The sequence below is a fragment of the Psittacula echo genome (assembly GCF_963264785.1).
Source record: "Psittacula echo genome assembly, chromosome: 27".
Lineage (NCBI taxonomy): Eukaryota > Metazoa > Chordata > Aves > Psittaciformes > Psittacidae > Psittacula > Psittacula echo.
In genome coordinates this window covers 1,645,181-1,670,375 of record NC_137762.1, presented here as the reverse complement: position 1 = coordinate 1,670,375, position 25,195 = coordinate 1,645,181, and the positions used below count along the sequence as shown (strand labels likewise).

The 25,195-nt window shown below is 55.9% G+C and overlaps 3 protein-coding genes across 12 annotated transcripts in view; 1 reads left to right on the top strand and 2 right to left on the bottom strand.

Annotated features, from left to right (window-relative positions):
* LOC308230530 (inhibin beta E chain-like) lies at positions 1–1,866 on the bottom strand (the record flags this gene model as incomplete). Its single annotated transcript, XM_080635265.1, has 2 exons — positions 1–758; positions 1,551–1,866. 2 exons carry the CDS (start codon positions 1,864–1,866, stop codon positions 1–3), a joined length of 1,074 nt encoding a protein of 357 aa, XP_080491391.1.
* A 5,788-nt stretch (positions 1,867–7,654) lies between these two features.
* LOC308230592 (inhibin beta C chain-like) lies at positions 7,655–9,485 on the bottom strand (the record flags this gene model as incomplete). The annotated part of the gene is made up of 2 exons (XM_080635388.1): positions 7,655–8,397; positions 9,143–9,485. The coding sequence occupies 2 exons, from the start codon at positions 9,483–9,485 to the stop codon at positions 7,655–7,657; spliced, it is 1,086 nt and encodes a 361-aa protein (XP_080491514.1).
* A 680-nt stretch (positions 9,486–10,165) lies between these two features.
* Positions 10,166–25,195, top strand: part of R3HDM2 (R3H domain containing 2) — a gene marked incomplete at its 3' end in the record, with an annotated part of 40,470 nt that continues 25,440 nt past the window's right edge. For 6 of the 10 annotated variants that reach the window (XM_080635292.1, XM_080635291.1, XM_080635289.1 and 3 more), the window contains exons 1-2: positions 10,169–10,257; positions 12,795–12,962. Of the gene's footprint in view, positions 10,258–10,295; positions 10,760–12,794; positions 12,963–25,195 lie in introns of those variants that run through there. The other 4 variants (XM_080635285.1, XM_080635287.1, XM_080635286.1 and 1 more) reach the window with 4 other exon arrangements.

Sequence of the window (25,195 nt, the reverse complement as noted above, 5' to 3'; positions counted from 1 at the left end):
CTAACTACAGCCACAGGCATCAACGATCATGTCAGGGATGTCAGTCTTGACGATGTTGCTGTTGCGGTCGAAGTAGAGGACAGAGAGCGGCCGGCGCCGGGTGGGCACACAGCAAGAGTGCCCCGATGCCTGGACATTGTTGGCTTTGACGAGGTTGAAGACAGCTGTATGGAAAGAAGAGGCCATCCCAGGGCTGCCGGCCACGTGTAAGGGGCACTGGCCCACGCAGTAGTTTATCTGGTAGCCCTCAGGCTTAATGATCCAGTCATTCCAACCGATGTCTCGGAAGTCCACATAGTAGTCCTTGCGGCAGCAGAGGTTGGAGTTCTGGCTGCAGCGGAGGCTGCGCTTGGCCACGTGGTGACCTGGCTCTCTCACCTTTGCTTTGGCCACCAAGAAGGGCTGGTGGAACCAGCTGGCATTGACTATTGCCGTATCACCCCCATCCCCGCGGCTTTCCAGTTCCAGCCGCAGGGTCCTCTGCTCTCCCCCAAAGAAGCTCTGCAGGGCAGGCATGAGGGTGAAGGCATGCCAGCCGCTGCCCCGCGCGCTCAGGTGCTTCTCACTGAGCAGCGTGCGGTTGCCCCCCACCAAATCCCCTTCCCCACCAGTCAGGAAGATCCGCAGGGTGAGGCTGGCTACCGGCTCCCGTGCGACTCGGAGGTAGAGCCAGAGCTGAGCCTGCAGGATGTGGACATCCTGGTCTTGTGTGCGGCTGAACTGGAACTGCAGCCCCAAGCGAGAGGGAGACGTGATCTCTGAGGGCAGAAAGGAAGAAGGAGGTGAATGCCGCGGGATGCAGGGAAGGTGAGGCTGCACCGTCACCCTGCACATCAAAGCCAATCTCTTTCAGGTTCTTTACAGGAAAGCCCTACAAACTTCCCTCCCTCAATGGGGCTTGCAGTCTTTCCCCCTGCTTTCCTTGGGGATGCTAGCCAGAGGAGGGTGGTGTTGGAATGGGGGACTGTCTCATCCTGCTTGGCAGAATGGGCATAGAGGGGGCATCCAGCCCTTCCACTTTCCCAGAACCACAGAATGGGCAAAGCTAGAAGGGAACACGGTGGTCACCTTGCCCAGACACCCTCAAGCAGGGTCACCCACAGCGCTGCTGCACACTGCAGAGCATTTCCAGCCCCACCACCCCCGAGCTGGTCCTTGCAGCTCCCAAGTCCATCTTCGGAGGGTCTCAAGCACCTCGGGTTGCACCCATCCCTCAAGGGAGGGCACCGGCATCGCAGCAGCTCCGGTGTGCGGTCCCACCTGGCTAACGCAGGAGCAAGAGGAGCCGTTCCTCCTCCTCCTCCTCCTCCTCGCGGCTGAGCCCTCCTGTGCATCCGCAGCGCGGGGAGGTCACGGCGCACCCCAGGCGCATTAATTAAGGACTTAATCACCGCCCGCGTGGCCCCAGGCACCCGGACTGCGAGGGGTGGGTGCCCGGGGCCCCGGCCTCTGGGGCTGCGCATCCCTCGCGGGCCCCCCCCACCCGGTTCGGCACCGGGCACAGCCCAGCGCACCCCAGCCCCGTCGGGGGCCGCGGGGATGGCGCCCACCTGGCTGCGCGAAGCTGATGATCTCGTAGCCCTGCTCCTCGCCGCCGTCGTCGTCGACGTCGGGGCCCCGTCGGGTGCTGCCCGCCTGCAGCCGCCGCAGAGCGCGGGCCACCGCGGCGCGGGGCACGGCGTGAACGAGCCGCGGCCGCTCACGGAGCCGCAGCTTCTCCAGCAGCTGCCGCTTGGCCGCTTCCTCCAGCAGCTGCCGCTCCGCTCCCGCCGCACACGAGGGGCAGCGCGGCTCCGCCGCCGCCGCGCACAGCACCGCCGACAGCAGCAGCAGCAGCAGCCACGGGCCCGCGCCGCGCGTCGCCATCCGCACCGACGGCACGGACCGGGCCGGCACCGGGAGTGGCGCGGCGCGGCCCGCCCGCTTTGGGCACCTGCGGCCGGGGGCGGGCCCGGCGCCCCCCCGCCATTGGCCGGCTCTGCTGCCTGTCCCGTCCCGTCGGGCCGCGGCCGGGGCGGGGGATTACTGGGATTAGCCCCCCCCGCCCGCACCCCCCATTCCCCCGCAGCGGAGGCGGGCGGTGAACGGCCCCGCTGCCCCGGGGACCACCCCCCCCGATGTGTGCGCACATCGGGAGCTGTTCCGCACCACACCAGAGGGGGTATCGCGGGGCTGGACACGAGGGGGGGGCACACAGGGGAAGCTGCATATGAGGGGCTTCAACTGGGTGTGTGCAAACAGTGGTACCGGCCGAGGTGTGTGCCCATGCGTGTGCAGGGGGCTCTGCTCTCGGAGCATCCCTGCCAGACCCAAAACCTGCAGGAAACAAGGGCTGGGGCAGATCCTGGCCGGGTGGAGGAGCACGAGCGGTGGAGCATCCCGCGGGATAGATCCCAGCCTTGCCTGCTGCCCCTGGAACCCACAGCCCATGCATTGCACTTGCACCCCCTTGGCCTCTCAGCAGGGCCAGTCCCTAACTTGCTGATGGAGGACAAGGCAGGGATTGGGGCAGTCCCCCCGCAGCTCCCTGGGGACTGTTCCTATCTGTGGGCTTTGTTACTCCTGCCATGTGATGAGTTTGGGAGTCTGAGCCTGCCCTTTGGGCTGCCTGGTCCAACCTCATCCCAGGACAGAGCAGGGCAGGCCAGGAGGGTGTCTGCTACACCCCCTGCTCCCCACAAGTTATAATGGACATTTGTGTCTCCTCAGGGCTCATGAGTTGGCCTGAAGATGCCCACATCAGCCTCAAGATGTTCTCTGCATCTCAGCCCCAGATGCTCTGCACAAGCCTGAGCCAGGGCTGAGGCACGAAGTCTAAAGATGCTATAAGGCGCCACGTTGCTGAGAGTGTGGGAGAGCCCAGTTCTCCTGTGCCAGAGCTGGGAACTCAGAGTGCAGTGGGAACCTGAAGCCCAGCCAGCCCTGCAGGCATGTCCTGTGCCCACTGTGCCATGCAGCACTGACTCCAAGGTCTTGACCACACAGAGCTCCTGGCCAAGCGCAGAGGTGACAGGTAAACAGTGGGCTGTCTGGGAAAAAGCACCCACTGGAGATGATGCAACCGTAGTGCAAGGGCCAAAGTTCTCAGCTGGCCGGGCCTGCTGGCAGCTCCCAGAATAGCCCAGGAATGTCAACAAGGAGGAAAGAGTGGGCACAGCTTGGCCTGGAAGCAGAGCTCCCATAGGGCCTGGGAGCCCTGACTGCAGGCAGCACGCAGGCAGCAGCAGGGCTGAGCAGCCGCCGGTGCACAGGGCATGGTACCCGCTTGCAGGGCACACATCTGCTCGCACAGATGTTTCGCGGTGCGTGCACATCTGCACGCTTCCTTGCAAACGCACCGTCAGTCCCATCCCAAGTGTTTGGATACGTGCTCTGTTTGCAGAGATTCTTTGCACATTGACTCCTATGCCTTTTATTCCATGTTCCTGTACTGGAAGTGGAGTGGCTCCTTTCTGGCTCTTAGGGTACATTCCCTATGGATAATTTAACTTCCACCCATGGAGGGAACCAGGTCCCCTCCTTGGTACTCTCTCCACGTGCAGCAAGCCAGGGGGAGTCCCAGGCTGCACTGCTGAGTGGCATTGGTCCAGGGGCATTAAAACCTCTGTGTCACCACCACCTCGCAGCAGCCATTGCACAGCTTCATTGCACATGCAGGGAAGGGGAACTGAGGCACGATGCTGTGCTGAATTCCTTCTCTGACATATCCACAGCACAAAACAGGAGGCAAAGAGCTGTGGCTAAAAGGGTGAATTACTCCCTAGCCCATCGCCCTTTCCAGGCTGCGGAGCAGGGTCTCCCCAAAGGGATTCATCCCTCTGAACCTTCCAGATCCCTCTGCACTGGCCAGCACCCCAATGCTGCCACCACAAACCCCCATTCCACCTCCAGCTTAGCAAGAGCATCTGAGCCGCTGCCCCCTCGCACTGCAGCTGTATGTGTCCCCCCCCTGCGCACTCTGGCCCATGGGATGTAGGCCAGGGGTCAGCACGGAGCTGTGAGTGGTTCTTGCACCCATTGCATAAGTGTGTTGTTGATTAAACGGTTCCCAGAAAGTGAAGCCCAGTGACCAACCTGACCAAAATACCCCCTCGGGTCCCCCCCAGGCCCAGCACTTGCTGCACACATGGTTTATGGGCTGCCGACCTCGTGTCCGGTGAGGCAAACGTGGCACCTGACAACCTGCCCTAGAGGTGGATTAAGCAGGAACACCCTGTCCCCACTAAGAGCTCATGCACCAGCATCTGAGTACGGCTTCTGCCTCGGTGCCCATTCCCATGCGGCTCCGCCACTGATGCCGGCCAAGAAAGAGCCAAACCCTGACGCTGTCCCGGGCACAGGCACGGAAAAGCTTCCTCCTCACCGGCCCGTGGGGCAGCACCAGGCTGGGGGTCAGGGCAGCAGCCGTCGGGGCTGCACGGGTTTAGGCACCGAGGGGCCAGCACAGAGAGGGAAGCCGGGGCAGGGCCGGTGGAGTGCTGGGGCCGCTGGGCTGGGCAGGCCGGGGTCCGGCCGTGGGAAGGGAATGAGGCCAGGGCTCACGGCCAGGGCGGGCAGGTCGGCGGCCCCGCTTCCCTTGGTGCCCGCTGCACCGGCCGGGGGGAGCGGAGCGAAGGAGCGGCGCGGTCCGGCGCGGTGCTGCAGCCCCCGGCCCGCGGGCGCCACCCGGCGGCCAGAGGCAACGCCGCACCCAGGGACCCCGGGGCTGTAAGCGGGGGTGAACGTGCTCCGGGAGGGGCCCTTCGGGATGGGACCGGGGGCGACGAGATCCTCCCGGAGGGGCCGGCACCTGGGCAGAGGCTCCTGGCACCAGGCGGGCAGGGGATGCGCAGCGTGGATGAGCCGGGGCCGCAGGCTGGAAAGCGCCCATGGGACTGGAAATTAAACATTAATGGTTTTCAAGGCAACGGCGGGGGTTTCAGGAATTCCCACCCCTCCCGGAGAGCCGGGCCCTGCCAAGGGACGCCCTGGCGCAGCGCACTCGGACCTTTGCTTCAGGGTCTGTTGATACTGGCAGAGGCTCCTTGCAGGTGCCGCCGGCAGCAGTGGCACATTTCCATCCCCTCCCGGCACGGAGGCTGCAGGGATGGGACCTTGCGGTGCCCTCTCTGTTAGATCTGGCACGGGCCAAGGGCGCAACCCCGGTGCTAGGTCGATGCTGCCTGCAACCAGGCCAGGCTGGGGGGCTGCAGGCGGGATCCCCACCAGTCTTACTAGTCCCAGTGGGACCAGTACAGCAGTATGTCATGGCGGCTGGGCATGAGACCCTCACCTCCAAAGCTCCCTGAGCACACAGGGGACCGCAGAAGAAGTATGGTGGAGAGGGGACACCATAATGTGAGCACCACCCTCATCCCCTCTCCTCCCACCAGTGATGGAAGAGTGGATGCCCAGTGGGAAGTTCCACCCTGCTGCTCTCAGGGCTCCTGTTCTGCTCCCTAAGGAGCCTGACTTGGTTCTCTGCCTTCATGCTTACACTGAGGTTACTCTTGTTGATGAAGGAGGAGACTTGCACAGTAAGCCCAGGCTGTGCTGAGCTACACAGAGAAGGCTTTTCCATGTGCAGCTTTGTTAGGGATATAAAACATAGCTCCTGCTGGGCCACCAGTGGTGGGAGCATCCGCTTTGTGCTGAGGACCATGGGCTGTGCCTGGCTCCAGAGGGATTGCCCCTTCCTCGGCTGTGCCCTCCTTGCTCTGTGGTGCTCCCCAGTGGAAGTCTCCTTGAGATTCCTGAACCTCAGCCACGCTTGCCCCTGTTTTCCATGGGAGCAGGACAAGCTGCATGCATGGAGAAGAGGGCTTCTGTGAGATGTCCCTGCCTATGGCAGGGGGTTGGACCTGGATGATCTTGAGGTCCTTTCCAACCCAAACCATTCTACGATTCAGCTCAGGGTCTCAGGCTTGTGCTTCCCTGCACTGAGGCACCTGTAGGGTCACGGGGCCCAGCTAACAGCTCCTCTGCCCCTTCATTCGGCCCCTTTATGCCCATGCTTGCTGCAGGCTGGGGAGCTCAGCACCAGCCCCAGGAAAGCTGTTTGTTCAATAAATACAGATAGAGGAAAGAAGTATTGGGAAAAAAAGGGGGGAAAAAAGGAAAATCACTAAAGACCAAACCCTCTTTGGGTTTGCGCAAGTGGCCTTGTGTCCCAGACGGTATCGATCACCGAGCCCTCCACGCTGCCTGCACAGCAGCTGGGTCAGCAGGAACCCTCCAGGTCCGGGTGTTGGAGGCCTGGAAGCCTGGATCTCGGGATGGTGCCTGCTGATGGAGAGATGCGGATCCCCGCTCCAGCACAGGGCTCAGCGTGAGCGCCTGCCTCAGTGGGTACCCCCCGTTCCCTGCTAGCAGTTGCTCCATCCCTGCTCAAGTTGTTCCTCTTGTCAATGTGCATCCTGGCTCCGCTCCGATCAGAGCTGCTCATGGCTCCGACCAGCTCGGCCTGATCCTGGAGCAGGACACAAGATGCCAAGCTGTCCTTCAAGCCAGATGGAGGAGGTCTGACTCTGCCCTCTTCCATCTGCCAACCCTCTTCTTACCTGGTTCAGTTCTGTCTCCAGTCTCTGTGCTGGGGTGATTGGCGGCCCCTAGCACTGCAGTTACCCAGCTCCATGCCCTCATGAACCTCTCTCTCCCACCACCAGCCCCCTCTCCCTGCTTTTTCAGCCCTCACACATGGAGGGGACACATGGGAAGCCATGGAGAAACCCTAACACCAGATTACACAATGGGCCGATGTGTCAGAGCCGCCCTTTGCCCCCAGCTCTCACGGCATTGACATGTCCCACAGCCAGGCTGGCAAGGGGCAGCGAAGGGGGTGGCTGCTCTGGGCTGTGGGCCAGAGCCTGCTCTGCTCGAGGGAGCTGGTCATGTGCTGTTGGTAAAGGTGAGGGTCCTGGGTGGCTCTGGTTGTCCTGCCCGGCAGTCGCTATCCTCTTTAAAAGGGGGAAAAGCTGCTCCATTTGGTCCTGACTTAGGACAAGAATGACCAAACCCAGACAGTTCTGGTAGAATGGAAGATTTTGCCCAAGCAAGGAATCTGCCCTAGGGCACATCCAGCCCCTGGCACCTTGGGGAGAGGTGAAAGATGTGCTGGCTAGCAACAGGGCACGCACATACATGTGCACACGCTACGGCTGGGAGTCTTTTATTGAGTACCAGGTAGCCAGGATGCTACCAGTGATGCTGAGCAGTGGGACTCCACGGATGGACTCACCCCTTTGGCCTGGCCATCCCCCAGCACCTTTTCAGCTTCTACCTCCCCAGCACATGTTCGTGCTGCAGCACTGAGGGCTGCGCCAATGGCCTTGGTCTGGGACCAGCGGCAGGGCAAGCAGTGCTGTCCTGAGCTGCTCTGCAGAGCCTTGCAGGTAGAAGAGGCCGGTTTCCATCAAGAGCCAGTCTCAGATGGCTCAAGGGCAGAGAGGAATCCATGGACAAATCTGCAGGGGGAAACGAGCAGTGTGGGAGGTGAGGGAGGAGAGGACTTGCAGATTCAGCATCACCCTTAATGCTTCAACCTCAGGAGGAGAAAACACTTTGGCAGGGTTCCCATCTCAGCAGCTCACCAGGTCTTGGGCTGCCAGAAAGGGGCCAGGAGGAGGAGAGCCCTGCAGAGCACAGATCCTGCCCTCCTGCCTCCCCAGGCTGTGGGTCAGGTACAACCACAGGCATCAACGATCATGTCAGGGATGTCGGTCTTGACGATGTTGCTGTCCCGGTCATAGTAGAGCAGAGAGAGAGGACGACGCTGCGTGGGGACGCAGCAAGAGTCCACGGCTGCATCCGCGTTGTTGGCTTTGATGAGGTTGAGGACAGCGGTGTGGAAGGAGGCAGCAAGGCCAGGGATGCCCGCCATGTGCAGGGGACAGAGCCCTGCGCAGTAGTTCATGTGATAACCCTCCGGCTGGATGATCCAGTCCTCCCAGCCGATCTCCTTGAAGTCCACAAAGAATTCCTGGCGGCAGCACATCTTAGAGTCCCTGCTGCAATCAATGCCGCGCCGCTGCACCCGGTGAGGGGTCCTGGCCCGGGCTTGGGCTGCCACAAATGGCCAGTGGGAATCACGGTGGCCAGGCAGGAGGGAAGAACCCCAATCCTCTGCTGCCTCCAACTCCACAGTGAGTCTCTGACTCCCTCGGCCAAAGAGGCTCTGGACAGCTTGACCCACGTCCAGCGTGGCCCAGCCAGGACGCTGCACCTCCAGCCGTGCCTCATGGACCACGGTCACGTTGAGCCCTGTCGGGTCTGGCTGCAGGAATCTGATGGTGACCGGGTGCATCCCGGGGCCGGGATCTGCCCAGAACAGGTAGAGGGTGGCCTGCAGGATCTCAGCATTCCCAGCCAGCTCCCGGGTGAAGCGGAAATGCAGGTGGACACTGCGGGAGGTGGAGGACCCTGTGCACAGAACCCAATGAAGAGGTGAAGGGAGGAAGCCCAGCCGCAGCCCTGCTTCCCTGTGCTTGCTGCTGCTCCTCCTCCCTATGCCTCCCTCTTTTGCTAAAGGAGCAGCATCCTCCCGGTGCTGAATGCAGCAACCCGGCTTGGTTCCACCTCCTCTGGCCTGACATCCCCCTTGTCTCTCCTCTGAGGACCAATTCGGTAGTGAAACGTGGCAGCCCACCACTTTGGGTAGGGAATGGAGATACAGCTCAGCATGGGGAGCAGATGGGCTTTGGAGACCTGAGTGAAACCGCTGCAAGCTGACGGGGCATCTTAGCTTAAAATCAGGTTTGGAAGAACACAGCCACCTTTTGCTCAAATGGGAAGGGTTTGACAGAAAGAGACAACAAATTCAGATGGTAGAGCTCCTGCACCAACCTCCCCACCCCACACGTCCCATACGTAACTGAGGGGACCCTGGAGCCTCAGTGATGCTTCCCCTGCCCATGGCAAGGGGTGGCTGGTGGGGGTAAGCTCAGGACCTGGGTGCAAAGGTTCTGGACCTGGAGCCTCCCGTTACCAGTCCTTCCAGCAGCAGCCTGCCCGCTGGCCTGGCATTGCTTGCAGGAGCGTGGTGCCCCTGTGCAGAGCCTGTGCGGAGGAGAAAAGCGCTCACCACCTTCCCGCAGGCGAGAGCTGCCTCCCCTCCGTGCTCAGGAACCACCCCACCGTGCCCCTGAGGCGCAGGGTCTGTACAGACCTGACTCGGCAAAGCTCAAGATCTCGTATTCCTGCAGACCCACCCCGGGATGCAGGGGAGGGACGCTGCTCTCACGGGGCATCCCAGGGGAGACGGGATCCGTGCGCTGCACATGCATCCTGCCGAGCGCGGTCAGCAGGGCCCCCCTGGACACGGGCTGGGTGATGTTGGGTCTGCCTGGCAAGCGGAGCTTGGCGAGGATGCTCTGCTTTGCCCGTGCCATGAGGATGTGGCGCTGGGCGGTGGGGGCCAGGGCAGCCAGCCCACAAGCCGGGCACCGGGCTCCCAGGGGAGCCACCATCCCCAAGAGAAGCAGGAGCGGGAGAGCCACCGCTGCTGTCATCTCCGGCACTGCGGGAGGGACCGCGTGCGGGTCCCCGCCAGCGGCGTTCTCCAGCGGTGCGAGGAGGCAAAGTCAAAGCGGGGCCGAGAGAGCGGGGCACAGGGGCAGAGCGGGGCCGGGATTGCGGGGCGCAGGAGCAGCGCACGCCTCCTCCTCCTGCCTTGCCCGCAGATATGGGCTGATCCCGGCGAGATGAACGCCCCCTTGGTCCCGCGGGAGCCTCTCCCGGGCACGGGGCAGCCCGCCCCGGGTAGGTGGTGCTCGGGCGGCTCGGTCCCGGGGCTGGGGCTTTGCCCCCGTGGGGTGCCCCCCCCGTCCCATCGAGGAGCGGGCGGGCGGGCGGAGGGGTCGCGGTGCTGCGGGGGGTGCCCTGGGGCACGGGGGAGCGACCGGTCACCCGCGAACGCCGCACGGTGGAGGCTCCGCTGCCGCCGCCGCAGCCTCCACCGCGCCAGGCGGCGCTACCGCGTCCAGCCGGTTGCTACGACAACGGGCGGCGGGGCGGGCGCGGGGCGGTGACGCAGCACGCACGGGCGGTGACGCAGCACGCACGGGGCGCGCGGGGGGAGGGGCCGCCGTTTTTTCCCCTTTTTTTTTTTTTCCTTTTTTTTTTTTTTTTTTTTTTTTTTTTAACCCCCAAACGCCTCTGTCCGGTTTCCCCCGCTCCCACCCCCCTCCCCCTCCCCTTCTCCTCCCCCCCGGCCCCGCCCTGGCCCAGGCCTGGCCCGGCCCGGCCCGGCGGCGGCGGCCCCGCGGCGCAGGGCCCGGCCCGGTAAGTGCGCGCCGGGGGGGAGGTGGGGAGAGGGGCTTCGGGTGCCCCCGGGCCTGGGGTCAGGGCCGGGTCCCGGGCCCGCCGCACCGGGACCCCTCCGCCCGCTCCTGGCTGGGAGCGAGGTGCCCCGGGCAGCTCCGGGCCGAGCCTCCTGGCTCTGGCGCGTCTCCGGGGGCTCCCGCCGCCGTGGGCCGCGCTAGAGGGAGTGGGCTCGGCGCGGTGCCGGTGCGGGGAGGTTCGCAGAGGGCCGCCCGGTTGCGGAGCGCACACGGCCCGGTGCTGGGCCGTGGGGTGCTGGAGCGGGCAGCTGCCCTGGCAGGCGGCTGAGGAAGAGGAGCAAGCGGCGGGAGGAGAGGCCTCGCACTGCCGGTGCGCGGGGATCCGTGGCGGTGGCTGCGGAAGGGAGGGCGGCCTCCCGGGGTCCTCGCTTTGGGACGCGCTGCTGGCAACGGTTCTGGCTTCTGGGGCTCTGCGGCGTGGAGAGGGAGTGGAAAGGCTGAGAGTGAGTTGTTCCCGGGCCCGAGCGCGGTCCGGAGTGCAGGGGCTCTGTGCACGCCACGAGCGGGATACAGGCGTGGAAGGGTCGCTTTGGTGCGCGTTACTCCATGTTAGCACATTTAAACCCTCACAAGGTGCGTGGGGAGCAGTATCATTGCTGTTCACTTACGGACGCTGTGACTTGTGTCCTCTCGGGGAGTTTGCAGTGCTCCCACATTGGTTCTCAGTTGTGAATCTCAGCTAAAGCATGACCTGGGTGAGCATCCCGCCTCCCTGATGTGGTTTTGTGCCTGAGGTGCGCCTGCAGTGCTTTCCCATGGGCTAATTGTGCCCCAGAGCAGGGCTTTGATTTATCAGAAGGGGTGAATTGATTCCTATTCCTGGAAGCTTATTTACCAGCTCGCACCCTGCTCAGTGCATCTGTCTAATGTGAGGGAACTGTTGCTTGTAGGTATCTTAACACAGAGACTTGGAAATGCTTTTCTCCTGCACACTTAAAAGCTGAGCTCAGCCGCTTTAGCTCTGCCTTTCTTTGTGTATTTGAGCAATGCATCAGTGTTGGCAGAAGATGTCTGGCAAAGCAAGGTGTGTTTCTAGGGATATGTGCTGGTAGCGCAGCTAGGTGTGCTGTGGGAGCGGTAAGGGGATGGGTTTCACAGCAGGGAGAGCTAAGCAAGCTTCTGGCAGAAGTGCCAAGCTTCCAACTTGACAACAGGACAGGCTTTATTTCACTTAGAGCTCAAAGATGCCACTGTAATTGTGAGTACAAAGAAACCTGGAGTGTATTATGGCTGCTGCTGCTTTTGTGGCCTCACTGCATGCAAAGTGGTCCATTAGAATCTGAACCACTCTGCTGAAGAGGGTTCAGATGGATAATGCAGAGCTGCTGTTAACCCTGCGTGTGTTGCTCAGTGCAGGCGTATGTTAGTGTCTGTCTGTGGGTTTGGAGCAAAGTCAGAGCTGGAAAAGTGTTAAGGAAGCCAAAGGGTTGAGGAGTGCTGAAAGAAGACTTGATAAAGGGAGATAACCTGCTTGGGGAGCTGGAAATGTTGCCAGACTTTGGTGCCTGTTTATCACCAAACAAAGGATAGGCTGAAGAGTTATGTTCTAGCAATGAAGAAGGGGGAAGAAGCTCTTTGGTGCGGTGTTAGGGCTGAGGGTGCGCTCTATGCCACAGGTATCCCAAATCGCTGCTGTGTGCAAGAGTTGCTTTCCCCCAGCTGCATGGGCAGCGATGGGAGGATGTTGTGGGACCTGGTTTGCTTGGCAGAAAGCAGATGAACAGATCAAACCAGTGCCCTTGCTTGTCCTAAACTTCTGTCTGGGTGCTCCTTCTCCTGGTGGCAGCACGCTGGTCTCTGTCTGGGTTTCTGTCACTGGTGCTTGTTGAGAATCTCATCTCATTTCCTGCCTTGACCTGTTCTCCATCTCCCTTTGATAACTGGGACCTGGTTCCCTGTGGTTACTTCAAATAGTTCTGATTCTTCATGCTCCATTCTTTGTTTCTAGCCTCTTTGCTCCCTGTAGCCTATTAAGGCTGACTGACATAACCTCTGTGTCCTTCCTCCTTGAATTTGTGCTGGAAAGTCTTGGTTGAATCATACCAGGTATTGCTTGCCATAATCTTCCTTCCGGATTAAATGGCAGCTCAGTGTTCACAGGTGATTTTCTTTTTTGGGGGGGTGGATTGGTTTTGTTTTTCAATGGATGGTTTCACTCCTCCATCCACTCTTTGTGTTTTCATGGAGCTTTTAACATACGTTGGTAAAGATTTCCCCCTGTTCATTCTTGTGTCTTCAAAATGCAAGGGCAGGTTGTGGCTGCATGGTAAACTTTGTAAACTTATTCCAGTGTATGTGTATTCACAAATAGAATTGTTTTAATGGCACGAACTAGATGATGAGGAAAGGCTTTAGGCTGATTTTCTTCTGCTCTGTCCACCCAGATGGCAGAGTGTGACGTTTGATGGCAGCTTCATTGGGTAGTAAACCATTACTCCATACCCCAGGGGTTGCACAAGTGAGGATGTATCTCCACAGGTTGCTTGCAGTGATGATGCGTTGCTGGAGACAGCCATGTAGCTTCTGAGGAGCCTGGATTAAGACTCCCAAATCAACTCCTGCCAGCTGTGAAGGAGAAACATCACTTGGATCTGATCTGGGCTCTTATCTCTCTCCTGCTTGGAAGTGGGGACTGGTGCCCTAGAGGTGAGTGGGATACAGAGCCAATTGACCCCACAGTAATCAAGCATTGCAGGTTTTGCTGACCCTTCCTAAGGGATGCTTTGAACTATCTGCAAGGTAAAACCTGGGATGATTTCACTATATCAGACACCAGTTTGTAGCATTGTCCTCCTCTTTGGGTGAGTTGTAGGAGCTTTGTTTGCTTAAGGCCTTCCTAGGATCAAACCTGCAGGGCAAGGACACCTTCCACTGGAGCAGCTTGCTCCAAGCCCCTGTGTCCAACCTGGCCTTGAACACTGCCAGGGATGGGGCAGCCACAGCTTCTCTGGGCACCCTATGCCAGCACCTCAGCACCCTCATTGTAAAACAAAATCTTCTATCAAATCTAAACCTGTTCTCTTTCAGTTTAAAACCCTTGTACGTGATGATGTAAATCCATGATCACTGCAGATCATGGTAAAGTGTCTTTCTCCATCTTTCTAACAAGCCCCCTGTAATTATTGAAAGGCCACAATTAGGTCTTTTGTTATCCAGGAGGAACAACCCCACTATTGAGCCTTTCTTCAGGTGTTGTCTTCACCTCCACCACCCCACTTATAAACGTAACGTGAATCAAAGCTTTCTCTGGTTACAGTGCAGCCTGGATTTCCCCCAGTGGCTTCTAGAGTTCAGACCTATTTTAACTGCTATTTCTCATCATCCTTCATATGGTAGATGCTGACAGATGACAAAAACAATCGGTGTCTTGGAGAAATCTTAACTGGGAGTAGTTTTGTCATCACATGATTCCTACCTAGAATCAGGTAGACAAACAGAAAGGGCTTTCATGCCAAAATGGGCAGGGTTGTGTTTAAAGTGTGAAGAATCAGAGAATTATGGGATCGTTTGGGTGGGAAGGGACCTTAAATCTCATCTAGTGAGTCCCAGCACTGATGTTTGCGAGTGTAAGCATGCGTGGATGCGGCATACTTAATCTCATTGCACTGTTAAACTTCAGCTAGATCAGTGCTCATTTTAAGAACTTGATTATTTTGAAGGAGGAGGTGGCTGCCAAAGAGGCCACACTGCAGGCTATGTGCCAAAGCTTTGGGAGCAGCTTTTGGAGCTGCCTTTCAGTCCCTCCTCAAGTGCAGCAGGTTTTGGTGTTGCTCAGCAAGCTGCTGTTTTCAGAGGGATTTGAAGCAGGAAGTCCAATGTAGTGGTGCAGCAAGAGGCAGGAAATGCAGCTTGGCACCTGAGTGCTGAAGGCTTTTCCAAGGGCTAAAGCTATTTTATTTGGCTGAAGATAAACTCGTACTCAAGTGCTCTTGCCAATGTTCTGTGCCTCTGGTACTTGCTCTGCATGCATTGCTTGCCTTCAGTTCTTCACAGACTTAGCTTTGTGGCCTGATCCAAAGGCCCCCGCAGACTGAAACCCGCATCACAAGGACAATGAGCCCTGTAGGCCAAGTGGATTTACCTTTTACCCTGGTCTGAATCTTCCTTTGCGGTAAGGAACTGGCACAGGTTGCCCAGAGAAGTGGTAAATGCTCCATCCCTGGCAGTGTTCAGGGCCAGGCTGGACAGAGCCTTGGGCGACATAGTCTAATGTGAGCCATGGCAGAAGGCTGGAACTCGATGAGCTTGAAGGTGCTTTCCAAGCCAACCCAATCCATGATTCTATGATGTTGGAAGTGCCTGCAGCTGGAGGTGGTAGAAGTGGATCTTAAAGGCTTGGAGAGGTCAGAGAAACAAGTGGTGATGCTGATAAATGCTGCTGGCTCTGTGACAAGGGAAGGGTGCACTTCAGCTGAGAGACTTCCCTCTATATTCAGCAGCGTTCAAGCATTCAGAACACATTTGACTTGCCTACTGTGCAGAAGTACAGTACCACCTCCTGGAGGGGCTTGTGATTTGTGCCTTAATGCCTACATCCATCGATGAGCTAGTGTAGATCCAGTTTGGGTTTGCTTTCTGGATAACTGCTTTAGATCACTCAGAATCCCGCTGCCTGGCAACAGGGAAGTGCTGATATCTAAAGGCACTGCGTGCTTTTCAGCTGGTTCTATAAACGTAGCCCAAGTAGAGCGGTGGCAACAGAGATCTCTGGAGGCTTTAGTTAGACTCGGGGCAGATACTACCCAAGCAGTAGGGAGAGGTGGCCTCTGATAAGCTCTTGTGGCTGTTGCCCAACTGACTTTATTAAATCCAGGTTCAACACAGAAGTGTAACAGTGTGTGCCTGTTCCCAGCAGCTCAGTTTCACTTGATGCATCAAATGGATGGCTTGGTGCAGTGTCTTCCTTCTGAATACCACCACAAGAGCTTGGACCTTCCTGCCATCCCTTCCTTATCTGTAAGGGGGGAGGCCTTAGAGCAGCTCCAGTGCCTAAAGGGGCTACAAGAAGCCTGGAGAGGGACTTTGGATAAGGGATGTAGGGACAGGCCAAGGGGAATGGCTTTAACCTGCCAGAGGGGAGACTGAGCTGAGCTCTTAGGCAGAAGCTCTTCCGTGTGAGGGTGCTGAGGCGCTGGCACAGGGTGCCCAGAGAAGCTGTGGCTGCCCCATCCCTGGCAGTGTTCAAGGCCAGGTTGGACACAGGGGCTTGGAGCACCCTGCTCCAGTGGAAGGGGTCCCTGCCCATGGCAGGGGTTTGGAACTGGGTGAGCTTTAAGGTCCTTTCCAACCCAAGCCATTCTATTGTATGATATGAAATGATTTGGCTGAGATAGCATCAAAAGGCAAAGCAGAGTCAGGATGAGAACCCTGGAGTCATTCACTTGCCTGACTCGCTGCTGTAGAATAGTTTCTACCTCAAATGTGTTGTGCTGCTAAAGTCCTAATTCCATGGGACAGTTTTCATTTGAGGAGTGGCCTTCTGTATCAGTTAGTTCTGATAGAAGCTCCTGGTTGTTCCAAGATAAAGACTGAGGATGCCAGAGTGAAGGAGTCATTGAGGCCAGCACAGAAAGCATCTCTGAGAAACCTATTTGTAAGTGCTGTGACAGCACAAGTATGGGAGCAAACAGTCCAATATGCAGCAGAGCCCCATGTTTCTTGTGACTGCTGGGCAGGAGGTGAACTGCAGTAATTTATACCTTAAGGTTTTTACTGGAAGTGTGATTAATCCACTCATACAACGGAGCAATTGAACCAAACCATGCGTAGATTTCTCTCTCGTTTCTCCATAAGAGCTGGAGGTGACATTTGAAAAGATGGTGGGATGTAGTCGAGGACCAGAGTTCCTTTCCCTCTGCCTTCAAATCTGTCACACTCTCCTCCATCTTTTTTGGACCCTTCTCTTGATTTCTAAGCCCCAGTGAACCCAGCTCAAGACATCACAGCCTCCTTCCTGCATGGCAGCAAAGGTGAGGCATGCCGCTGCAAAGATGCTTGTGTCTGAATGTGGGCAGCAGCAGGAGGATGGGCTGCTGCTTCCCTGCCTGCCTGTCAGCGCTGGGATTCCCCTCCATGTGTGTTGTCAGTGGGGCGCATGCGGAGTAGGGATGCTGTCTGAAGCCCAGTTTCATTATGTATTGGGAGCACAAGCTGTCTTTGTGTACTGCAGGCTGAGTCACTGCTGCCTCCCAGTGAATTTCGGGGATGATTACTGTATGTGGGCAGATGCAGCCTACTCCTCAGAGCAGCTCACTTGTGTATTTTTTTTTAATGAAGTTTGAAAATCTTTATATATTCCTTTGACATCCTTTTCTTTGAGAAACTCAGTTCTCCTGAGCTGACTTCAGACACGAGAGCCACCTTATTAGAGAAGGTGCTTGCTGTATCCCAAAAGCTGACCTCTTTAGGAGGCTTTAGGCATGCCATCTATTAGGAAATAGAATCCTGTCCTGCCTGCTTCATGACCAGACCCAAATGAGGAGACCAGTCCTTCTATTGTGACTTGACCTTGGGGAGAGCGCAGACAGAAATGAAGATCCAAAGGATGGGGCGAATGCAGAGAGATGCTTGTGTATTTAAACAGGGACGTGGGGTTTTCAGAAGCAGTGTACCTCATTGACACCAATAGATGCAGGTGAAACCCCCAGGCAAAACCTTGATGCTGAGCCCTGTACCAGCATCATTAGGTGAATACGTGGGCTGTTCAGTCAGCAGGAGAACTAGGGAGCCTGGTTTCTTCACCATCAGTGCCCCATCCCTGGCAGTGTTCAAGGCCAGGTTGGACGGGGCTTGGAGCAACCTGGTCTAGTGGAAGGGGTTGGAGCTGGATGAGCTTTAAGGTGCTTTCCAACCCAAACCATTCTATGATTCTATGAAATTAAGGTAGCTGGATTTACAAGAGAACAGCTGAGTAGAGAAAAAGGCTCTAACTTTCCCATTAGAAACAGTGGCCACTCATTTCACCATCACCCCCAGCAGAAAACATTGGACAAAGCATCATCTCAGAGCCCCGTCGTTTGAGCTTCCCATGAGCAGGACACACAGGTAGTGGCTGTCCCTGACCCTGGCCACTGGGAGCCAGTGCCTGTGGTGCTGCCGCGTGTGCTGCTGCCCTGGTTTTGGGTCTGTGCCTTGCTGCAGGGCTCTGATCCAGAGAGGGTAGCCCTGGTTTCTGTTGCCACATTCATCATAATAACAAGAATAACAAGTCTTTTGGATTCCCAATTTAAAGGGCAAGCAGATAAACAGCTGCTGGCATCAATGCATTGAGCTGGGAGGCTGCAGCATCCATGGGCTGCCCCGTGTGTTGCCACACATGCTTTAGTTCATGCCATCTCTCTCTGCTTTTCACTCCTTCCCCTCCGTTCCTCTGGCACCGGCACATGTTCTATTTTTAAACCATGCTGTGCTCTATATTGCGGCATTTCTCTTCCTGAATTATTTAGCAGTGTTTGGAGCTGAATGGAGTATGCTGTGTTTTCTCCCACCGCTCATTACTGCCCACGTGTCTGTCTTGAGCCATTGACAGATTTGGTTTGTGTCAAATCGCGCTGGCCGCGGCTTGGAGAAGGGCCGGAGGGGACCATGGGGCTTGGTTGCAGCCTGGGCTGATGCAGGATTGTTCAGACCTTGGTGTGTTTAATGCTCTTCTTGCTGGGACAGACAGGGAGGGGACGGTTGCCATGATAATGCATCCTCAGCTCAGGCAGGCTTGAGTGGAAGGTCCCTTTTTAAAAGAGGAAAGATAAATTCTTCTTTTCAGCCTCAAAAGAAGACTCCATGGTGTGTGTGTAGAGAAGACAGCATCGGAGACTGTGGCTATGGGTGAGCTTAACTCAAAGCTCCTTGTGTGGTGCTTCGTTTTTACATCCAGGCCTTTATCCATCAGGAATGGCAGCACAGCCTTTCCAAGGAGCAGGTGGGCAAGATGTTTCATCCCTGGGTTTTTCCAGCCACTCACTCAACTTAATTCCCCTTCCTTTCTCTTTTCTCCTGCTGTCACTTTCTTGTCCCCTCTTCCATTTGTGTGCCCCATGGAAAAGGATGAGGAAGACCAGAACATCCTTCCTTCAGCCCTAGCTGTGAGGATTCTGCTGGTCTCCTGCTTTCAGCATTTCAATGGGTACTCACTCTAGGTTGAGACGTTGATGGAGCAACAGCTCCATGTTAGAGTCAGTAGCTCCTAGCAGTTCTCATCCTTCCTGCTTGACTCCAGACACAACCCTTCTGCTGCATACGTGCTCCTACAAAACCAAGCCTGGAGGACTTACAGAAGATCTTTGACTTACCATGCGTGGTGGTTGTGTTATGATGGCTGCTTAAGCGCATTCCCTGTCCAAGCTGATCCCCGAGAAGCTTGGGGTATACCTGGCAGATCCGTGAAGATGAGTCACATCTCCCCTGCAGTCTGCCTGCTCAATGTCGGTGGAAGCGGGTGCTGTCTGGAGAGCGTGTTTCTACCTCTCACTTGAGTAATGAATGAGGGATTGCAGCCTGCTGCTGGATGCAATGAGCAAGGTCAGGTCCAACCCAAAGAACAGTCCGTGATGCAGTTCTCCATCTGATTGAGTTCTCTCCCTCATCCCCATGGTGCTGCAGTAGCTGAAGCTGGCAGAAGCGAGATGTGCCTGCAACAGAGGCTCTGTCCCAGGCTCTTTTCCCCTTTTCAAAGGGGAAAGGGAGTTTTCTGGTCTGGGTGCATTTAAGTCTCTTGGTAGTGCTCTTCTCCCTTTCTAAGTGTCTGACGCAGGTTATCCATCACATGAGAGAGCCCCGTCCTTGGCTGTTGGTGCAGTTTGCACCAGTGCCATGCCACCACTTTGGTGTCCACCTACTGATGGGGTTATATCCACTACCAAAGGGATGTGTCTCCTTTCAGTAGAAGCTGGGCCAGGCAAATCAGAGCCAAGGCTCATTGTCTGCCAGGGAGGGAGGGGATGTGTCTTGCTGCTTGTCCCTTTGTTTGCTCTGCACTCTTACTACATTAAGCAGAGGCAGTTCCCTCGCGAGCTGGGAGCCCAGACAATACCTGGAGCTGCCGCATCCCTTTTGTGTCCTGCTTTCCCTGACCTAGTTTTCACATGCACCTACGTGTGCAAATGGCTCTCGGGTGTGAAAGGCAGGAGCCCTCCCTGTAGGCTTGGTCCAGCCTGCTGGTGGGACTGACTCACTCTTCCTTCACCTCCTCCTTCTCCTCCCACCTAACATTGACTCTCTCCCCATCTAAGGAGAAAGATGCCGCTTAGTAAATCCTCTCACATGCTTCAGGAAGGTGAAGTGCTGAGGACTCAAAGCAGTGGGCTTTGAATGAGCTGGACAAGCTCACAGGAAGCTGCATCTGTGCTGTGTAGGGCAGGTGCTTGTGTCCTCGGAGTGGACAGCTTTCCCACTCGGAATGCCATCTGCCAGGCATCTTCAGTGCTCGAGATGAGGTTTCTAGGCTTAGGTTATGGAGCTGCTTTTCCTTCTGCTTTAATGTGGCTGTTAAGAACTGACAGTGGGGTTTCCACAGAGGGTCCTAACCTGGTCGGTTGCTCTTGCTTAGCATGCCTCTGCCAGCAGGGCATCTCTGGAAACAGGTAGAAGGGAAGAACAACAGCCAAAGTTCCCTCCCTTTACAGTACTAATCTTGTCACTGCAGGGCTCCAGAGCAGAGGTTGCCAGCAACTGTTCTTAACGACCCTGAGTGGAAATGCAGCAGACCACAGATGTTCCTTAGCAAAATAAAGAGATTTTAAGGCTCTATCCATGTGGAGCAAAGATCCCCAGCTTGGGCATGGCATGCTGGAGTGCGCTCCTGCACCTGAACGCATCAGTCCATTCCTATTGCTTGGTCATTTGCTGGAGCTTCTTTAGGGCTCAGAACTCCAGGTCTAAAACTCCAGGGGCCCAGGAATAAAGAAACCCCAACCAGGTGAGTTAGAAAGAGGGGGAAACCCTCATGCCAGGTTGGTAAACTCACCTCTGCGTCCTGCAGCTTGGCTGGGTTCAAGCTGCCACAGGGAGTCACTCTGAGCACATGCTTTCTGCAGGGGGACACGAATGTCCAGGCTGGCTTCTTGCTGAGCAGCCCGTGGAGGTCGTGGCTCACTTTCCTTGGGCAGAACTGGGAGGAAAAACCTTGAAATGGCCAGTACCAGGAGGCATAAAAGGAGCTTGAATCCTTTGGATCTGTTTTCCGTACACCTTCCAATGGAGAAGTCTCATACAACATCCATGAAGCCTTCACATTCAGCCCATGTGGGTGTCAGTTAATTGTGGCCCTCCACTGGTAGAGCATTGCAAGTGACTTCTGTCTTATTGCCCCTTCTGTCTTGCCCCTCTGTTGTTCTCTTCTCTCTGGTTGTGTAGCCATGGGACCCCCTCTTCAGATGTGGGTGTTGCTGTGGGCAGAAGCAAGGAGCTGTTTGTGGAGCCGGGATCCCAGCACATCCAGCGGGAAGAGGAGGGACATTCACCTGCTTTCTGCTTGGGCTTGGTTCAGAAGGCTCTGAAGCAGGTTAAGGCAGAAGCTCATGCATACATTTAAACTGAAGTCCTTTGCAAAGCAAGGCTGCTTTACAAACTGGAACCTCACAGAGAATCTCACAGAGCTGAGATGTATCAGGTTGCTGTTGTCTGCCTCCTTGCTTTTCAAAAGCTTTATTGAGCTGTTGCTTTGGCTGGGAATCATATAGAAGAAGCTGCGTTAACTCCACAGAAGTGGTAAAGGCAAGTCCTGAAGAGGCTTTATCAGCACAGCACCATGCGATTTGCCATGGATGCTGTCAGTTAATGCTGTGCATCTCAACTGTCCCACTCGAGCCTCTTCATCTCCTTGAGCCCGAGGCTGAGCCTGCCTTCTCATTGTCATGAACTTTTGGCTTTACACAGGAGCCCTGCTCCCTCTTGCTCTGCTGGCAGAGCTCAACCTGATCAAGCAGCCTCCTCAAGAGCTCTGACTGAGCTGCTCGTGTTTGAAGTCAGTGCTGGTCCCCAGGCAGATGCTCTTCGGCTCTGGCTGTGTCTTCCTAGGGTGAGCTCCTTGCCCAGTGGGAGCCATTGGTGCAGAAGAATCATAGAATCAGCCAGGTTGGAAAAGACCTTTGAGCTCATTCAGTCCGACCATTCCCCAGCCCTGCCAAGGCCACCACTAACCCATGGCACTGAGGGGCTTATCTACACCATTTGTGAACATTCGCAGGGACGGTGACTGCAGCCCTGCCCTGGGCAGCCTGTTCCAATGCCTGAGCACCCTCTGGGGAAGGAATTGTTCCTCCTCTCCATCTAAACCTGCCCTGGTGCAGCTTGAGGCCGTTTCCTCTTGTCCCATCACTTCTTCCTTGGGAGAAGAGACCCCCACCTCACTACAACCTCCTTTCAGGCAGTTGTAGAGAGCAATAAGGTGCCCCCTGAGCCTCCTGTTCTCCAGGCTAGCCCCCCCCAGCGCCCTCAGCATGATTCCTGCCTGCTCTTGACCAGTGTTTAGAGCCATAGCCAGAAGATTCCTGTAATCCAACAAGAAGGCGTATCCGAGCCTGGCGAGGGACAGGATGTGCTTGAGATCCATTGTGGAGTCTGCCTCTGCCTTAAGTGCTCACGAGTAAGCTTTAATATATGGAGAGGAGACTTGGTCGCAGCCTGTGAGCCTGGTCACCAGGTCTGGGATGGAAAACCTCTTCCTGGGGGAGAATTGAAGGGGGCTGAGAGGTTTCAAACCTCTCCAGGGCCATTTGCATTTCTTGTTTCTTAATCAGTCACTAAGGAAAAAAACCCAGCTGCATTGCAATGAAGCCATTAACAAACTGCCCCCGTGGCAGCACGGTGGCAGCAGCGATGGGAGTGAAGCAAGGCTGCCCGTGACCTACCTCGGCATGCGTAGGGTGTTCTGCAGAGCACGGTCCCCGCACTTGAATTCTTCAGGAAGATGCTGATGGTGGCTGGGGCTTCTCTTCTTTGCTCCTGCCCTTCCATCCGCGTTGCCCCTGTCCCTGGCAGGGGAGGGATGCTGCATCTTTAAAGCCTTCTCAGGGCTGTGCGGAGGCAGCTCCATTGAAGTATTTGAATGAGAGCAGGAAGGGGGGTGTGTGCATGTGGCTATTGGCAGAGCTCTCTTTGACATCCCTCTCAACAGCTGGGCTCTGCTTTGCTTCAGAGCTGCTTGTCAGAGCAATTAGCTTGCTGTAGCAGCAGCGACGATCGCTAGCGTTATAGTCAGGGTTAGGAGCCGTTCTAAGGAGAGATGTTATCCTGGCAAAGTTCCTCTTGAGCTGGTTGTGGCAATGAGGGCTCCGTTGGAATCAGGGGACAGATGACCTGCTGAGAGTGCAAAGCCACCGCGGTGAGTTTATTTTTAGACTAAGTCTTCAGTTATTTTGGGCTTGAGAGAGATTGACTGGAGACTTCTCCTTCCCCTCTTCCCCGTACCCACACTATGGGAAATACAGCACAGCTCTAAATGCAAGTGTTTCAGGGCTGGGGAGCCGACATCGTTCATCTCGGGTAAGTAAGTGGCAGGATTTCTGCTGTTTTGCTGGGGTTCCTTTAAAATGGGGCTGTGCAAAAATGCATATGTGGCTCTGCGAGAGTGCAGAGCGTGAGATGAGCTTTCTCCTTCCTCCTTTTGTGATGCAGGGGATGCACCGCTGACGGGGGAATCCCCAGCAAGCACACTGCGCTCTCCCATGTCATGAAGGAGTTCCCCGTGACGGTCTCATGGGTTCTCCTTGTGTCGTAGCTCGGCATTTATGCAGCTTGCTCCTGGGTAGTTTCTCTTTTGCCAAGACAAAATGCTTCCTGCTCTTCTGCTGGGTTATACAGGAGAGGATTTACTTGCTTGAAGCTGGCTAGCGGGTGAGAAACGTTGGCTAGTTCGTTGGCTATGTGCCACAGGACGTTTTCAGGTTAGCTTATGCAATTTGATGTTCTGTAGGAGTATATTTGTATTCACCTATATATGTTAACCCCATGGTTTAGTCATTTTAAACCTATTACTGAACTGGGTTTAGTTGAGCGAGGAGCTGAGGTTGCCTTTATTGCCTTCTCACACAGGTTCATCACCTGGTCTTGCCTAAAAAAACCTCAGGGTACTGGAAATGATGTTCCCTTCATTTGAGATTTAGGAGCTGCTTTTCTTGGGCTTGCTGTTACCCACTGCAGGATATTTGTTCAGGTGTGTTGGACCCGTTTCCTTTCCCTTCATGTCTTTAAAATGTCATGGCTTGCAGATCCTCAAGCCTCAGATGATGCTTCCAGTTTAAAGAGGATGCTTTCAGTTTAAAGAGGATGCTTCCAGTTTAAAGAAGCATTAAACTGGAAGCATCGCTTGTGGCTTGAGGATCTGCAAGCAGCAGGAGCAGCCACTGCAGTGAATGGTGAAGGCTGTGGGGATAGTGGGAAGGGGAACACCTTACACTTCACCTGCTCTTCACACTCCTTCTTCTCTGTCAAGTCCAACTTTTGCAGCAGGGAGCCAAAAGATTATGTTGATGTTTTTCTTTTTTCCTTTAAATCATCATCATCATTCCCTGCTTTGTGTAATGATCAGCTCCGACTCTGGATCCCACCTGGAAAACAGCCTCAGTGTCTTCTATTTGCTCTGTACCCCTTTGCCCTGGAGTGTGTCAAGTGGCTCAGCATCAGCATGGTGAGAAGCAGGAGCATCAGCCTTGAAAACAGGGGGATATGGATAGCAGCCCTGCTTTTTGAATGAGGGAATCCTGTCATTCCAGATTGGAAGGACCTCAAGGGTCATCCGGTCCAACCTTCCTAGGCAAAGCAGGACCTAGACTGGATGTCCCAGCACCCTGTCCTGCCAGATCTTGACAGTGCACAACCCTGGGGAGTCACCACTTTCCTGGGGAGATGATTCCAATGGCTGATTTTTCTCATTGGGAAAGATTTTCCTTATATCCAGACAGAATCTCCCCATCTTGTGCCCAGCTCCCCTCTTCCATGTGACTCCTTGTCAAAAGCCGCTGTCTTCTTTGTAGCCATCCTGGACCATGGTGACAAAGTCTCCCTTGGGACTTCTTCTACCTGAACGGCCCCAGCTCTCTCAACCTTTCCTCACACGGCTGCCCAGTCCTCTCATTATCATTGTGGCCTTTCTGCAGCCCCTCACCAGCCTGTCCACATCTCTCTTCACGTATCAGGGATGAACACAGCATTCCAGGTATGGCCCAGCAGGCACTGAGTGGGACAGTGACATCTTTATCTCTATTGGTGATGCCTGTGTTGATGTTCCCCAGCATCCTGTCGGCTTTTGTGCTGCAGCTGCACACTGATCGCTCCTCTTGAGCTTGTGTCCATCACAAGAAGAGCTCTTTCTAATGCCAGGCATTCTGCTGGAGCCTGGTTACCGCCTCCATCTCTTGCAGGATTTTCCTACCTGACATGGAATTTCACTGTGGATGGGTTCAGGCGGAAGGAATTCTGCTTGGGGGTACCCTGGAAAAGTTAGGATGTGTCAGGGTTTTCCTTTGGGCCGTGGAAGGGTTAACAGAAGTTCCTGCTCAATGCTGTCCTATTGCATCCTGAGACAGTGAAGAGGAGGTGGATCATTCCTTGCTAGCTTTTCAGGAAACCCCTGTGGTGGACAGCCCTCCTTAATTGTTGCTGGGAAACTGCTTTGACGTCACCGGAGCAGTTCCCTGCTCTTCAGGATGAAGACAGGAATAGCTCGTGATGGGGAAAGGAAAACCAGGGGAAATGGAGAAGGGAACTCTCTGATGGGGAGATTCTCATCTTGGATTTGTCTTTTCTGCCAGGGGAGCCTCAGAGGAGCTGTCCACAAGTGCTGTGTTGGGACTGGACATGAGCCCTTCCTCCTGGAGAGCCGTTTGTGTCTATGGCTTCTGTCATTCTGTCGTGTTTTCACTCTCAGCTGGTTTGTGGTTTGG